The following is a 17,652-nucleotide window of genomic DNA, read 5'->3' as shown; positions in this document are numbered from 1 at the left end:
TAAACTTTTTCCATTGCCAGATTTAACCACTTACGATACAGTGAAACACTACTTGGTATTGAATACACCACTTGAGGACAATATCATGACTCATGGTTTATCAAGGTAAGGATTGTTTTAGTTGGACTCTGGGTTTTTTTTTGTTTTTTTTTTTGTTTTTAAATAACTTTTTCTTCTATATTTGGCATAAATTCTTTAGACTCATTTGATTGGGATTGTACTGGCATCACCTTTAGAGAAGAGTATATTTATAAAGATGAATTTCTTAAAGTTTGTTGCAGTTAGAATGGGGAAGAGACAGTTGTAGGATGTTTTGGATTAAACTTCTCAAAATATTTGCACCTTGATGGAGCCATCCCAGGAACAGGCTATGATGATGGACTCTCCAACTCAACAGATATGTTTGAGTGCCTTTTATGTTAAAGGCACTGGGCAGGGCTCTGCAGTGGGCATCAAAGGAGTAAACTCAATTCCTACCCAGGGAACTTACCAACAAGGAAAACAAGACAAATATAAAAACACTCTACAGGAAATGCTAAAAGGAAGCAACTAGTTACTACAGGGTTCAGAGGAAGGAAAAAACCACTTGGAAGGATCCACAAAGGAGGTAGAAATAGACAAGGGTTTTGAAAAGCTGTGTCTCTTCACAGAAAGGGACAGGAGGAAGGCCTTTCCAGGAAGGAGCAGTACCTTGATCTCTTTGCAACACAATTTTAAATTATCCATTAGAATGACTTATTTTATAGATGTCTACTGTCCTTGACATTATAGTGATTTCATTTAGCTTCTGATCTTGTTTCCAAATTCTAAAACTTCCTATGCTATTTAGATGACCCTAAAACTAAATATAATAGTGTCAAGTCAAATATTTGGAGGTAGGAGTGTGTGTGTGTGTGTGTGTGTGTGTGTGTGTGTGTGAATTTAATCACTCCGAGAGTATTACTGACTCGGGGCTTTTGCATGTACTGTTCTATCTTCATGTAACCTTCTTCCTTCAGGTCTTCATACAGATGTGTCCTTTTTGACCACTCAGTTCTGCTGTCACCCCAGGAGCTTTCCCTGACTGCCTGTCACCCATTTGCTCCCTGTCACACTTCCCCATGTTTTTTTTCATAGCTTTTGTCAGCTTCTGAAATTATTTATTTCACTTCTGCCTTTTCCCAAGTGAAGTATAAGCTCCTCAAGGGCAGGGTCTTACCTGTCTTGTTCATTGCCTAGAAGAATGCTTGGCACCAGCAGGTACACAATGCCTGTTTGTTAACTGACATTCTTTTTGTTTTTGATTTTTTTTTCTACCTCTTTAATTAATTTAGCATTAATTTTAAGCAAAAAGAGCATTATGAAGCTTATAAGAATACATTTAGTAGTATATTCTTTCTGAATACCACATTCCCTTTCCTAAGCTAGAAACTACTACATATCATCTTTCAATTTCATTTATTTGTATTTATAGTTTATGTTCTGGACTGGTAGCTTCTATTCTGGGAACACCAGCTGATGTCATCAAAAGCAGAATAATGAATCAACCACGAGATAAACAAGGAAGGTAAGTAAAAAGTCTTCAGTATCCATGTTCTTGAATGTCTGTAATACCATTGTTTTTCAAAGATGCATCTTTGCATTTTTTATTGATAGAAATGTGTTTGTGTGTTTTTTGAGAAAATTAAGAGCATTGTTTTTATGCAGTTACCTGCTCTTTGATGAAAAAGTGACAAGCCTTTGGGGAGATAAGCTAATTAACAATCATATTATTTAGACACAAGGTTTTTATTAGGACTTTATTGTTTTTAAAGAATTGTTGAAAGCATATTCTGCTGAGAATTTACACAGCACTTTCTTCAGAAGCTTATGACTTGAGTAGATAACATGGAGAATTTGATTCGATATGAAACAGTATGTTCTCTGTGGAAGAAAAAAGATAGAGTGAATTCTAAGTATAAGACCAAGGGTGGCATGAATCAGAAGAGTTAACCTTGAAAATATCTTTAAGATCAAAAGACGTTATCTGTATCTGTAGAACCACAAATATTTTTCTAAACTAGCAGAAAATATATATATATATTTTTTGAGACGGAGTCTCGCTCTGTCACCCAGGCTGGAGTGTAGTGGTGGAATCTCCCGCTCACTGCAAGCTCCGTCTCCCAGGTTCAAACCATTTTCCTGCCTTGGCCTCCTGAGTAGCTGGGACTACTGGTGCCCGCCACCATGCCCGGCTAATTTTTTTTATTTTTTTTAGTAGAGACGGGGTTTCACCGTGTGAGCCAGGATGACCTCAATCTCCTGATCTCATGATCTGCCCACCTTGGCCTCCCAAAGTGCTGGGATTACAGGCGTGAGCCACTGTGCCCGGCCAATATTTAATTTTTGTAAGATTCCTTAGACAACTTAATTTTATGAAAATATATATATATATATATATATATATATTTTACACAGAAAAAAATTAACAAAAGGATCTTGTTTCCTTTGTAGGGGACTTCTGTATAAATCATCAACTGACTGCTTGATTCAGGCAGTTCAAGGTGAAGGATTCATGAGTCTATATAAAGGCTTTTTACCATCTTGGCTGAGAATGGTAAAGTTAGGTTTACTTCCTTTGTTTTTTTTTTTTTTTTCTTTGTACTTAAATTACTTTTAATCTATAAGCATTTTCCCTTTTCTCTTCTGGTTTGAAGCATGGCCCTGCCCCCCAAATCAAAGTCCTTTCTTTTTTAAATCTTCTTTTATTTCCTTTCACCTCTCCTTAGAGTTATCTTGCCTTCTGTGGTAGAGTAAGATAAAATAAGTTACCTCCATTAATGAATAAGTTGATAGGCTTGTTATAAAGCCAGTAAATAGATTTTCTGTCATGTAAAATTTTTAGTATTCCATTTAGGTATATTTTAATATAATATTTTGGAACACATATACAGATTTTACACTAGAGATCTCTCCTACAAAAAAATTTACTGTTTCAAAAAAATTTGTTACTTTGATAGCAAATGTTACATTACCCATTAATATTTATTACTACAAAACTCTGCTTCATAAGAAAACATTATATCATTTTTATTTGGTTTAGATGTTATTTTTCATTGCAGTGAACTAAGATATAGAATTAGACTTGTTTAAGCAATATAGAAAATATAATAAAATGTAGAATTCTAATCTATAATGTAGAATTAGACTTGTTTAAGCAATATAGCAAATATAATAAAAACAAAGTGCTGACTTTTCTATAAGTTAAAACATTTGAAAGAATGGGTGAGTTATAGGTTTAGAAATTCAAGCAATCAAAAATTAACACAATATATTATAATACAATTATATATAATATTACATGTATCTTTTTAATTGAGTACCTACATCATGCAAAGCCCTGTCCTGAGGTCTCAGTTTTGAATAAGAAACTATAAGTGATAAATGTTATGGGAAGAGTGCATAGTGCTATAGAAATATATAGCAAATAAGTACAGCCTAAACTGGCAATTAGGAAAACCTCCCTGGAGAATGGACTTTTGAATTTAGATTTGCAAAATGAGTAGGACTTAGCCAGGTAAAGAGGGCAGGAAAAAAAACATTCTCTATAGAGGGACAGTTGGAGTGGACAGAGAGCAGGGTGAGTTCAAGGAAACCTAGCAGGCCAAGCCACAGAGAGAGACCTCATGGAGAGAGTCAAAGGGTGAGACCAGAGAGAGGCAGACACCACACTGGGAAGGACATATGAGCCAGAAGAGTAATGGGCACCGGTTTGAAGAAACCTGCATTTTTAGAAAATTTGTTCTGCCTGTCATGTGGATTGGGAAAAGACCAGGAGTAATGATATATGAGAGATAATGGTGGCTTGGACAAGAGTATGACAGTGGGAACAGAAGATGGACTACAAACATGTTTAGGAGGTAGAAGGGGAATAGAAACATGACTAATTGGATGGGGATAGGAGAATGGTTGGAGAAGATAAGGAGGATGATGATGTAATTTCCTAAAACAAGGATCATTTGCAGGGAAGAAGATCTGTAGGTAAAATAAGGTTAGTTTAAGACCTGTGAAATTTTGGATACCCATAGGACATCCAAGCAGAGATGTCTGGATGACAAACTGAATATACTGGTCTGGGTCTTAGGAGAGAATACAAGGATGGAGGTTTAGATTTGAGCATTTTCCACATATAGATAGTAATTGAAATGTTGGTAATAAATGATATCATCAAGGAATAGTAGGTATTTGTGTATTAATATGAAATTAACAGCCAAAGCCCTTGGCAATACCTGATAAAAGTATACTCGAGTTTGAGATATTATTTTGGTGGTTTTGATTATACCTTGAAATTATGTCAAAACTGTGGCTGTTTCTTACTGGAAAGGTAAAGTTTGATTTGGCCTGCATAAACCAGGCACTGTTATAAGCGCTGGTAACACTGAGGAATAACATAGTCTTTGCACTAGAGGAGCTTACAATGAGATGTAGAAGTTAAACATGTAAGTAGTTAAAATTACAGAAATAATAAAAATTACTAAATAAATACTACTGAATCACTTGGTATATGGCCAATATTGTGCTAATCATTTTCATGGCTTAACCCATTGAATTCTCCCAACAATCTGTGCTGTAGGTTACTATCATATCCCTCTTTTATAGAGGGGGAAACAAAAAACATCAAAAGTCTAAATAGCTTGGCCAGGTGAGTGGTTCAGGGCATCAAACCCAGGCGGCCTGACACCCGATAACATAGCCTTATTAAGGAGGTTGTATTCTTGCTCTACCAGTGGTATGAACAGTACTCTGTGGGAACACAGAGAGTGGAGTAGAAATGGCTATGACTAAATCTGGAAAGTCACAAGAAGCTTCACAGAGCTGATATTTGATCTGGGCTTTGAGGCATCAATAGGCATTTGTCAAGAGAAATACAAGGGTACAACATGAGCATAGGGATCATGTCATGTGTAGGCCTGTTATGTTTGAGGAACTACAGAAAATTCAGTCTGGTTGAAGAATAGGTCCTCATAGGGGAGATGGTAGGAGATAAGGTTAGAGAAGTACTTAAGGACCAAGTTGGGAAGAACCTTGTGGGCCAAGCCTAGTAGTTTAGATGAACTCTATGGAGCACCTGCTTAAGCCCGGGAGCAATGTGCTAAGGTTTGTTTGACAGCAAGATTACTTTGGAAGCCGTATAGTAGATGCATTGAAAGCTAGGATATAAGAAAAGAAGTTTTAGCAATGATCTAACCAGTTAGATGACTGTAGAAATGGAGAGAAGATAAATTTTAGGGACATTTATGGTTAACTCCATAGGACTTAGTAACTGATTATATGCAGAAGGTGAGGGGCAGAAAAAAGCAAATGGGGCTTCTTGTGTTTCTTTAGGAGGATGAGTGAGACCATTGCAGAAACCCAAAATCAGGGTCAGAAGGGATGAGGGGCAGGTAGAATATTTAAGTACAAAGGATGGGACCACTTTGTTTAATCCTTTGTCTTTATACATATGACTCAGGAAGTATAAATAACAAAAAAGAGTACTTAATACGTGCAAAGCTCTACATACATTACTTTTTTAAACTGTATAAGAACCTAGCAAAACAAGCAGTATTATCCTCATTATTTTTCAGATAAGAAAATCATGGCTCAAAATATAAGAAGCTTGCCCAAGTTCATGTAGCTAGTATGTGGCAGAGCTGGGAATTGACCTCAGATCTGTTCCACTCAAAACGTTATGCTCCTTACTAACACAGTATACTGATTTGCTCAACATCCTGCAGCTAGCTACAGAAGTTTTAAAATTGAAGAGACATTCCTCGCAGTGGAGGGGTATTTAAAGAAAGGCTAGCTAACCACCAGAGATCACCAGAAAGTCACTGCCTGGTTGATTTGCCACAGTGCATGACCCGGAGCACAGAAACCTAGTTCATGAGCATTTCCAAGTAAATTGGCCTTGAAAATATAGATTTGACTCAGCTGATCTCATTGACACTGATGATCAGGCCACAATAGTTGGCTCGTTCACATCGCACGACACATTTGGCAAGTGATCTAGATGTTCAAGTCCTCTGGTCAATGTGTTTTTTCCTAAATTCAAGCTATATGGGTACTCAAGTAATAATTAGAAGGTTTCTTTCTTAACACAGAATCAGAACAAGAGGAGCTTATTTGTAAACTTAATCAACCCAAGAGAGCTCTTATGTGTTCAGCTCCACAGTAGCAGGCATGAAAAGGGACTCTGCTTCTGGTTTTTCTCCAGCCTTATGGCAAAAGATAGACCAAAAGAAACAATATAGGTTCATATACACTTGTATTATTTGCAATGCTCATAGCTAGATCAGTGAGAAAATCAGCAAGCAAACATAGTGCCCACATGTGCTACTCCTGTACAGAGGCTTGGTAAATTCCATTTATATACCACCCACATTCTTTGGCTATATGATCTCCTACTCTTTAAAAAAAAACTCTATTCAAAATCCAGCTAAACTCTATCCTGATCCCTTCTACTGGATAGAGGTACTATGACCTTGCTTTGCTCAGTCCCTGGTCAGTACTTATTTCATTTGCCTATAGTTTTTGTTGCTATAATGTCATTAACATGAAGAAGAAGATTGATTACCACAGCAATTAAGAATGATTGCATAGGGGTTCTTAACTAAGACCTCTACCTTCTTCATCCAACTCCAGTTATATTCGTTTACTTCATTTTTGTTGTCACAAGAATATGGTATCATCATAGCTTTATATTCCTTATTTCATGTATGTCATCATACCTTTAAATAACCAAGATATATTCTCCTAAATCCACTACTTAGTGAATTCTCAGTTTACTAATATAACATGCTCAGTATTTCCAAACAAATATGAGATAAACATTGCTTTACAAACAAAACTAAATACATTTTATTTTCTAATTGCTTAAGCTTATTTATCTACTCTAGAATGATAGAGCTGCTTTCTGTTCAATTTTGATTAGAACTGAATTAGACAGGAATTATTAGATCCAAGGCATTCTCTGTTCCGGTGTTTACCCTGTGATTTCCCTCTGTATCTTTACTGTTTACATCCTCAGCATTTATGTCTTCTTCTAACCCTTATTCTTTTATAATTCCTTTAGATGTAGCTATACCTTCATTCAAGTTAAAGACAATGCTTTCTGAACTGGAAGGGCTTTTCTATATTTAATGTGAATTTTTATGTAAATGTTGTGAGACATCAGGTGTTGGTTTTGTGACCTAAATCGCCAAGGATAATCTTTCACCTTCCTCACTTTCAAGTTCTAAAGTGACTTATTTTTATGCTCCATATACAAACTAGATATAGAAAAGCCTGCCTAGAATTCAGGCATCTTGAGTCCCAGCCCTTTAGCCAGTAATGGTTCAATAAAAAGAACTCTGAGAATGGAAAACAGAAGCCTGTGGTCTAGCTCTATAACATGCCAAAAGGCATTTGACTGCTAAGCCTCAGTGGTCTCATTTGAAAAACAGGGATATTAATATCTTTCCTTTCTATTGTAAGATGTTGTTTAGAGAAATCTGTGATAAATAAGACATAAAAATGCTTTGTAAATTATAAAGTCCTTTACAAAGGTGAAATACCAAAATATTTGTTTTCAGCCTAAGTGGATGGAAAATGACTTTGTCATTCAAATATATGTATGCACATATGTAGAATATTTATAATTGCTTTGAAATATGCACTAACTTCTTTGGTTAATCTTTCAGACCCCTTGGTCAATGGTGTTCTGGCTTACTTATGAAAAAATCAGAGAGATGAGTGGAGTCAGTCCATTTTAAACCCCTAAAGATGCAGCCCTTAAAGATACAGTGTTCAGTATTATTGAAATATGGGCATCTGCAACACATACCCCCTATTATTTCTACCTCTTTAGGAAGACACCTATTCCACAGAGACTGATTTATAGGGGGCAGCACTTTATTTTTTTTCTGGAAACCCAAGTTCTCTTTGACTCCTCTTTTTGTCCAAAAGTGATCTGGTCGGATCTCACAAGGCCATCCAATGAGACCCCGCACAGCATTTTCTAAAGAAGAATCGAAGCCTGACCACTTTCACCTTGGGCAAGAAGGTTTGGCCCTTGAGTTGCTATTCTATGCTGAAGAGCCTGCTTAGAGGAGGAGTACCAGGAGGGAGCCAGCATCTCAGATCTGAAGTAGATGATAGGAATGTGGAAGAACATATACGTAGTGCTTAAGAAATACATTTAACCTGTTATGTCAGTATTTATAATTGAAGTTTGATAATTCACTTTTCTGTCATTGTTAAAGTGTACATATTGTAAATTAAAGGGAGGTGAATGGAAATTAATGAATAAACATTTTGAGTTTCCCTAGTATTGAAGGAAGTTGTACTTCTTGTCAGAAAGATTAAAAAAATCAAGTTGAAATGATGTTTGAATTTCAAGAAAAGAGGCTGCTGTCAGTACCCTCTCATTAGATGTGTTAATTGGTTAGCACTCCACTGCACATGCTAATGACTTCCTCTGACAGCCACACACAGAATCTTGATGAAAAAAGAGCAGAGCATTTGCCTTGTTACATAGTCTGTTACAAGCCAGATATATTGCTAGCTCTCAAGAATTGTAATATATTAAGAACTACAACTTATTTGATTAAAACTCAGCTGTATAGATCCTTTTATAAAGCACCTTTTGTTAACCATCAGCCTTTCATTGGTATTTTAAAAGCAAGGCAGATAGTCATGCGTCCTTTCTTATCTCCCTTACCTGACACTAGGGGCTCTAGAGAGGCAGAGAGAGCACTCACAAATCACACTAAAACTGCCAATGGCCTGACTCTTACTCAGTTTAGCGAAGCTCCTTGCCTAAAAAGTGATAAGTAAAAATCTGTTTATGGTATACAGTTATGTCTCCAATCTTTGAATCAAATCCATGTTCTTATTTTAGAAAGGTAAAAGAGTTCTTCAAATTCAGCTATATACCACCAGCTCTCCCAGCCTCAGACGGTGGGCATTTCTGGATGGTTGGCTGCGGTTATGGATAAAGCCTGTAACTGTTAAAATAGAAAAACATGAAGCTCAGGCCCAAGAAAGGCCTTGGAGCCAGCCAAACAGAATTGGTTCTGATGGACATGGATGATGTTGAACAGAAAAAAGTTTACAAGTGCTTTGTGGTTGCACTAATGTATACTCACTGCCATTTTAAGAGGGGAAAGTACACTTTAAAATATATTTGAATGTCATGTACTGATATGCAGTAGCTTATTGTTTTTCTAGTTGCAGAGAATGTGAAGTTTAATCTCTTAAAATATTTAGATGGTCTACTTTTTCATTGAATTTGTCAATATGTAATTGCATTGTAAAATATTATATATATATATATATATGCTTAACTTCCCACATGTTCTGCATTGAACCACTTTGGGAAAATTTTGTTTTTTTATGTTTTGTAATTTTTAAAATTAAGTAAAGACTGGATCAAAATAATTACATCCAAACTGGACCATGAACAATTGATTTAGCTTTATTCTTTGGGGGGTTGGGGAGTTGGGATGAAAACACTGCTTATGCACTGACATCATTCCTTGGGATCTGGATCAACATGAATTTCAGGAATTTTTAACCTGAAATGACTCCTTGAGATTATCTGATTCAACCTTCCCATTTCACATGTTAGTAAACTGAGATTCAGAGTAGAGTTGTTCATGCTCATGAGTGACTTAGTAGCAGAGCCAGGATAAAAACACAGTTCCCCTAATTAATATGATTATTATGACTGAGAGTTATTGTTCACTAATTAGGTATCAAGGAAGGCTCTTATATCATGGTCACAAACCAGTAAAGTCTTCTAAAAACAGATTTTTCCTTATGGCATTTTTGTCTCATACATTTTAAATGAATCTGAATTGCCTCTAGCATACATTTTAGAATGGAGTCACCATGCTTTAGCTTGAACATTAAGACCTTCTATAATCTAACCAAATCCAGTATACCCATCACTTATCCAATCACATTCATAATTTTCTGATGAAATCATATCTACTGATTATCTTGGAACACTGCTTATTTTTGCCAACTCGGAATTATCAACTCATTTTCCAAAATAATTCTCAGTAAATAAAAAGGATTTAAAATTTCAGTAATTTTTGTGTCCATACTCACAGGCTTAAGAATTCTAAACTCACTTACTTATTATAATACCACTCTATGTGGTATTTCTCTACATTTTTTCTCCTCTCAAATGATTTTTTTCTTACTGAAAATGCATATACTTATTTTTAATTATGTACAGTTTTTTATTTGTATAAATGAATTAGTATATCTAATTATAGACTAATTTATACAATAAGATATAAATTATATATGAATTAATTTATATATATAATTAAAGTGGTAACATTTATTAAGTTTGCTTTCAATATGGAATAACATGTCTTTTTCAAGTGCTCCAAATCCTATTTGATTGTAAGCCACTAGTGGACAGGTGTACATCTTCCATTTTTATATAAATCTCTGCTCTCTTTAGTAGCATTTATTTGCTATTAAGAAAAAAGTGATTACAGCTACATTGATAAGATAAAATTAATTGATAACAAGAATCAATTAATTTTATCTTTATTGTTTTAAGAATCTGTGACTATCATATGAGTCTGCAATTTCTCTTTTACTTTGCTAATAAAAAAATTCAGGACAATGTAAATATAAAAGAATTTGTTACTCAGTGATCTTCAAATTTTCAAGCACATTTATTTACAGTTGTTATAATTACATATATTTTTTCTATTAATGAAAACAAATTCCTTCAGGACTTTCCTAGAAAAAAATGGTTAATTTTAATACTTGATGGTTAAAACAAGTTCTTTGGAAAGGAAAATAAGTAATTCTTTGCTTTCCAATTAAACTGAGACTCTTTAAAGATGACTACCAAGCAAATATATATTATTATTGAATGCCAGATAATGTGGAAGAAAGACTGAACCCAGAGTATCCTACTTTGGGTTCTAATTCTGACAGAAGAGTATAACTAGGATCAAGTCCCTTCACTTCTGAATTCCCATTTCCTTAAAAGCTGAAGTGAGACGAGCATGGTGGCTCACACCTGTAACCCAGCACTTTGGGAGGCCAAGGCGGGCAGATGCCTGAGCTCAGGAGTTGAAGACCAGCCTAGGCAACAGAGTGAAACCCTCGTCTCTACTAAAATACAAAAAATTAGCTGGGCGTGCAGGCATGCGCCTATAGTCCCAGCTACTCAGGAGGCTGAGACAGGAGAATTGTTTGAACTCGGGAGGCGGAGATTGCAGTGAACTGAGATTGCACCACTGCACTCCAGCCTGGGCAACAGAGGGAGACTGTCTGCAAAAGAAAAAAAAAATGCTGAAGTGATTGACCTCTAGAATCTTAACCTGTATATACTTAAAGGGAGCCATTATATTGATGTAATGTTTAAAAAAATAGAATTTTTAAAATTTCATTAGGATTCTTTTTGCCTGGGTTTATTTTCTCGTATTTCAAGATAGGGGAAAAAATTATTCAGACCTTAAAGTATAATACAGAGTTCTTAATGTGTCTGGACTGTCTCATCCTGAAATCCATTCTTCACAGGGAAGCACCCTCATCTTCCATTGGGCAACTTTGGGCATATTCTCACCTTCAATTTCTCCTATATACACACATAGTAAAAATTAAAACCTTTAATGCTATATCCAAGACCTTCTCAATCTGACTACAGGCCATTTTTCTCACTTTTACCTTTCACTGCTACCTGTACCCTACCTCCTTGGAAATGCATTGCTCTAATTATTTCCCTGGAGATGCTCTATACTTGCTGCTTTTCTATGTAGTTTATTCTGTTCCCTCCATCTACCTTTCTTCCCACCACCACCACCTAGTCATCTTTATTTGTATTGATTAAATTCTACCTCAGTTATCTAAAACGATCACCTACTATTTCCTCTCTGAAGCCTTCAGTATCTTCAGTACCCCCTTTCTCCCATTGCTTCCCCTACTACATAGATGTACGTATCAGCATCCCCTACACAAGATGTATCGCTTGAAAGCAAGGACCATGTAACACATCTTTGTATCCCTTATAAACTTCAAATAGGAGCCACTCTGAAGGTACCCGTTGAATTGAGAGGGTTTTTTGGGGAGTGGGGAGAAAGACATTTATACACATGATTAAATCATTTTGTTCTCTTCTTCAGAATAATTATGTTGGGTCAATAACATTTCTGATTTTATAAAATTTTTTTACCATATTAAATGCTTAATTGTTTTTAAATGATCATGTGTGTTTAAAACATGTCATAATTTTTAAGGATCATCTTCATCAGTTTAATAGCTATTCCATAAAATCTAGAATTTGATAGTTTCAAATAATATATAATTGACTAACAGTTAATAAATATGTGATATGCTTACATTATTCTTCATTTTAAAGCATGTATGGAAATGTACGGAAACAAAGCCTTTATTTGGCCTTCATTGATGCCATACACATGCACATTTTACCCACACTCAAGTGTTTAATTATTTCCGAATTTTGAGGAATACATTATTTTTTTCTCTCCCCATACTTTACCCCCAACAGGCTGCTGTGATTGTCAACAGCAGCAGGAGCCACTTCAAGGTTTGATAAAAGCAGATGAAGATGCTTAAAGATGTCTGTTTGCTGAAAATATCTGGTAACAGACAGGAATATATGTGAGTAAATAAACTGTGTTATTCTGATTTTAAAAGTAAATGTTTTAAAGTGCCTAATTGCTTGTTATCACGGGTTTTGTTTTGTCCTGTTATAGTTCTGAGTTAAGAAGGTAATAACAAGGAAGAAAATACATGCTACAGCATGGATGAACCTTAAAAACATTATGCTGAGTGAAATAAGCCAGGCAAAAGTGAACACATACATAATTTTACTTGAGGTACTAGAATAATGAAATTCATAAAGACAATATAGAATAGTGGGGAGGGCATGAGTAGTTGTTTAATGGGTACAGTTTCAATTTGGGAGATGAAAAAATCGAAATGGATGGTGGTAATGGTTGTACAACAATGTGAATATATTTAATGCCACTGAGCTCTACACTTAAAAATGGTTTGAATAGTAAGTTTTGTTTTATGTATATTGTACCACAATAAACAGAAAATTTAAAAATCCATGTGCGTAGATGCGAAAAAATGTTAGCAAATTAAATCCAGCATCATATAAAGTATAAATACATCATGACTAAGTGAGATTTATCCTGGGAATACAAAATTAGTTCAACATCCTAAAAAAATCAATATAATTCACCCAATTAACAGAACAAACAAAACATGTATCAATAGAATGTGAAAAAGTATTTGATAAAATTCAATAGTATTTGATAAAAATTCTCAACAAAATAGCAAAAAAAAAAAAAAAAAAAAAAGAAAGAAACTTCCTCATCCTGTTAAAAAGGATCTAAGTAAAACCTATAGCTAACATTGTATTGGTGAAAGACTTTCTCCTTAAATCAGGAACAAGGCAATATCAATTCTCACCATTTTATTCTAATCTGTACTGAAGTTCTTAGCCATTGCAGTAAACCAAGAAAAGGAAATAAAAGACACATTTATTAGAAAAGAAGACATAGAACTGCCTTTATTCACAGATGATATAATTATGTATATAAAAAAGCCTCAAGGATACCAAAAGCTACAAGAATTAATAATGAAGTCCTAGTAAATTCACAAGATATAAGGCCAATATACAAAAATATATTTTGATATACTGGCAATGAAAAACTGGGGACTAAAATATTTAAAAATTAATATTATTTACAATAGCATAAAAACATTAAAAACTTAGATATAAATCTAACAAAAGTATACAAGATTTGTTCACTGAAAAATATAAAACATTACTGAGAGAAATTAAAGATTTTAGTAGAGCAATGAACTGTGTCCATGGATTAAAAGACTCAGTATTGCTCCAAAGTTAATTCTTGTCAAATTGATCTCTACCTACAATGAAATTCTAATAAAACCCCAGCAGGTTTCAATTTTTTTTTTTTTTGCAGAAGTTGACAAGTATATTCTAAAATACATATAGAAAATCAGAAACAATTTTGAGGAAAAAGAACAAAGTTAGAGGATTAATATTACTTAATTTTAAGATTAGCTTTCAAGCAGTTTAGAAAATAATCAAAACAAAGGGGTATTGGCACAAAGACAGATGTAGAGATTGATGCAACAGAATAAAGAGTCAAAGAATAAACTCACATACATATGGTCAATTAATTTTTGGCAAAAGCGCCAATAACTTAACTGAATAGTATAGTCTTTGCAACAAATGGCAATATAACAATTGGATATCCATATGGAAAAATAAAATCCTCAATCCTTACCTCACTACAAAAAGTAAAGTTAAAATGAATCATAGACCTAAATACAAGAGCTAAAATTATAAAACTTCTAAACAAAGCACTGAAAGTTTGTTTTTGTGAGTTCTTGTTTTGTTTTGTTTTTTCACCTTGGGTTAGTAAAAGATTTAATGGAACAATAACAACAAAATAAACTACCATTTAGAAAAGAAAAATGTGTGAATAATTTGATTTCATCAAAATTACAAACTCTTTTCTTCAAAAGACACTATTTAAGGGAATAAAACTGTAAACATTTGTCAAAATATCATCAAACTGTATAATATGAAAGTGTTTTACTGTACAAAAATTATGCCTAAATAGATCAAATTTTTTAAAAACCTAATTTAAGATTTTTAATCTTTAAGAATCTTAGGAGAGAACATATTTTTAAGTTTCAATTTCATTCATATTACTAATAACGACAACTTATTACATTTCCTGTGGTGGGTATTTTACCCATATTGGCTCATTTAGTCATCATATTTAAGTATAGTTCCATTTTTAGAGATGAAGAACCTAACCAAGAAAATTTTATTATCCATGTCACCCTGAGATGATGAACAGGGACTTTCAAAATCTAAAGTCCTTCCTTTCCCACTATGTTTTGTTGCATCTCAAGTATTTATTTAATGCAAACATGTTAACTGTATTTACATTAATTCATGCAGTCCTTGGAACCAAAGTGTAAGGTGCATGTCGTTATATCCATTTTCAGATATGGAAACAGACGGTAAATGATTTGCTTGGGTTACATGGCTCTTACAAATGGAGGCCAATCCTGCTGTAACTCAAAAGACTATGCTCTCTCTACTCTCATTGCCCCCTATAATGATTTGGTCTTGAATTGTCTGTGTGTGTATTCTAATAAAATTGTATTTTGTGGCACTGAAATCTTAATTTTTTAGAATTTTTAAAAACAATTTTAGATTTTCATAAAGTTTCCAAAAAAATGTATAGGGATGTACCATAACTGTTGTACACAATCAAAACCAGGAGCAAACTGACATTGGTACAATCCACAGATTCCAAAGTCACTCATTTACAAGCACACATTTCTCTCTGTGTGTGTGTGTGTGTGTGTGTGTGTGTGTGTGTGTGATTCCATGCAATTTCATCACCTTTGTGTAGCTTTGATAACTATCACTACACACAAGATAAAGAACAGTTCATCAGCCCATGGCTAATGCTATCCCTTTATAGGCACTTTCATCCCTTTTTTCCCCATCCCTAACTCCTGGAAGCCGCTAATCTTTTCTCCATCTCTATAATTTGTTAATCTAAGAATATTATGTAAATAGAACAATGCAGTATGTAACCTTTTACTATTTTTTTCACTCAGTAAAATTCTATGGAGAACCTTCCTAAGTTGTTGCTCACATCAATAATTCATTTTCCTTGTTATTGCTGTGTAGGACCCTTTGGTATTGATATACCACAGTTTGTTGAACCATTTACCCATCAAAAGGCATTTAGGTTGTTTTCAGTTTAGGGTTATTAGGAATATAGTTGCTATTAACATTCATGTACAGGTTTTTGCATGAACATGTTTTCATTTATTTGGGATAAATGCCTAAATGCAATTTCTTAGTCATATGGCAAGTACATAGTTTTTAAAATGTGGCTGTACCATTTTACATTCTTACCAGCAACATAAGTGATGCAGTTGATTCACATTCTTGCCAGTACTGGTGTTATCACAATTTTTTAGCTTAGTCATTATCATGGAATGTAATGATATAACATTGTGGGTTTTTTTTTTTTGTCTAATAACTAATGACATTGAATATATTTTCATATTCTTCTTTGTCATCTGTACATCCTCCTCTGCGAAATGCTACTTCATATCTTTTGCCAAATTTATTTTTTTTTACTATTGAGTTTTGAGAGTTGTTTATCTATTATAGATACAAGTCCTATGTCAGACATGTGGTTTGCAAATATTTTCTCCCTGTCTATAGCTTGTCTTTTTCATTATCCTAACAGGGTATTTCTTACTTGAATTGTTTTCTAAAAATATCCAGTGAATGTTAATTTTTCTAAGCAACTTTAAACAAGGCCAACTAGTAGTATAGAAACTATAGACTGTAAAGTATACTGCATTTCTACTTAGAGTTCTCTATATACAGAGGTCTAAGGTAGCACAAAATAAATATGATTTCTTTAGCCCAATTTTCCTGCATCTTTTCCATAAAAAATATTGAAGTGGCTCACAATATTAGTATTCAAACACCTGTCATACATATTTCATCCCTGGCCTTATCCTTTCCCCCTTTATCCTTTACATATTTATATTAGGATAAGAATATCCCGTCTCCCAAACTTCACATACCGGGGCCTGTCAACGGGTAGAAGGATAGGGGAGGGATAGCATTAGGAGAAATACCTAATGTAGATGACGGGTTCATGGGTGCAGCAAACCATCATGGCATGTGTATACCTATATAACAAACCTGCATGTTCAGCACATATGTCCCAGAACTTAAAGTATAATAATAATAATAAAAGAATATCCCCTCTCCCTTCCTTTCCGAAACCAAGGGCCTCTCAAGACTAATGGGAGGAAAGTTTATTTATTATAAAACTCAAGATATTTTGCTTAATATAGTAGGGGAGATATATGAGGGGATCTTCATCCTCACAGTGCAATGACCTGATTTTCAAAACTAACCCAAGTCCTTGTCCAACAGCAGAGCAAGACAGAACAAACTAACACTAACTGCTCCAGATACAGAAAAAGTGGGACATTTGAAACATCTGGGTGGATGGGGGTAAGGGATTCGGATCAACGGCCACGTGATACACCCAGACATCCTAGGATTAAGGCCATGAGCCATGGAAGGAGGTTGGAGGACAAATGAAATAGAAAAAGTAAGTCATAGTATCTACAACCCTGTGGTCTACAAAGGAGTTTGGTTATACAACATGAACCTGAAATAGACGATGGATTAAAGTCTCCATTATTCTATGTAATGATAAAACAATTTCAAGTGATCATAAGACCATTTTATAATGAACTCCTTCTTTCCACTGTAAAGGGCATAGTGTTAGATTGCTTACCCTTTTGTTAAAATTTACTGGATGCTAACAGTCCAGCACTGGCTAAGCAGCGAGAACATAAAAATAAATGAGAAGTGTTCCTGCTTTTAAGATGTTCCTACTGTGGTAGATAGAGAGCTACAAAATACAATAGATAATATAGAAGTGTGTTAAAAAAAAAAAAAAAAAAAAAGGAATAACCAGTTCTGCCAGGGTGAATAGTAGGGTCATGAGGAAAAGACATTTGAGCTAGGTTTTGCTAGATGTTTTTAAATAAAATGTTTTTCTTCCATAATGAATA

At 34.4% G+C, this 17,652-nt stretch overlaps 1 protein-coding gene across 4 annotated transcripts in view; it reads left to right on the top strand.

Annotated features, from left to right (window-relative positions):
- The window catches only part of SLC25A27 (solute carrier family 25 member 27), a 29,765-nt gene extending 14,565 nt beyond the window's left edge, over nt 1-15,200 (top strand). Inside the window, exons 6-10 of one of the 4 annotated variants that reach the window (XM_015136461.3) lie at nt 21-105; nt 1,454-1,546; nt 2,473-2,575; nt 12,521-12,633; nt 15,031-15,200. In XM_015136461.3, coding sequence (XP_014991947.1) covers nt 21-105; nt 1,454-1,546; nt 2,473-2,575; nt 12,521-12,565 — 326 coding nt within the window. In that variant the 3' untranslated portion in view covers nt 12,566-12,633; nt 15,031-15,200. Of the gene's footprint in view, nt 1-20; nt 106-1,453; nt 1,547-2,472; nt 2,576-7,679; nt 9,429-12,520; nt 12,634-15,030 lie in introns of those variants that run through there. The other 3 variants (XM_015136463.3, NM_001260849.1, XM_015136462.3) reach the window with 3 other exon arrangements.
- Nucleotides 15,201-17,652: the final 2,452 nt, after the last annotated feature.

This window comes from Macaca mulatta, chromosome 4, assembly GCF_049350105.2.
Source record: "Macaca mulatta isolate MMU2019108-1 chromosome 4, T2T-MMU8v2.0, whole genome shotgun sequence".
NCBI classification, from domain to species: Eukaryota; Metazoa; Chordata; class Mammalia; order Primates; family Cercopithecidae; genus Macaca; species Macaca mulatta.
Note: the sequence above shows the minus strand (reverse complement) of the source record. Positions and strands in the feature narration are given on the sequence as shown.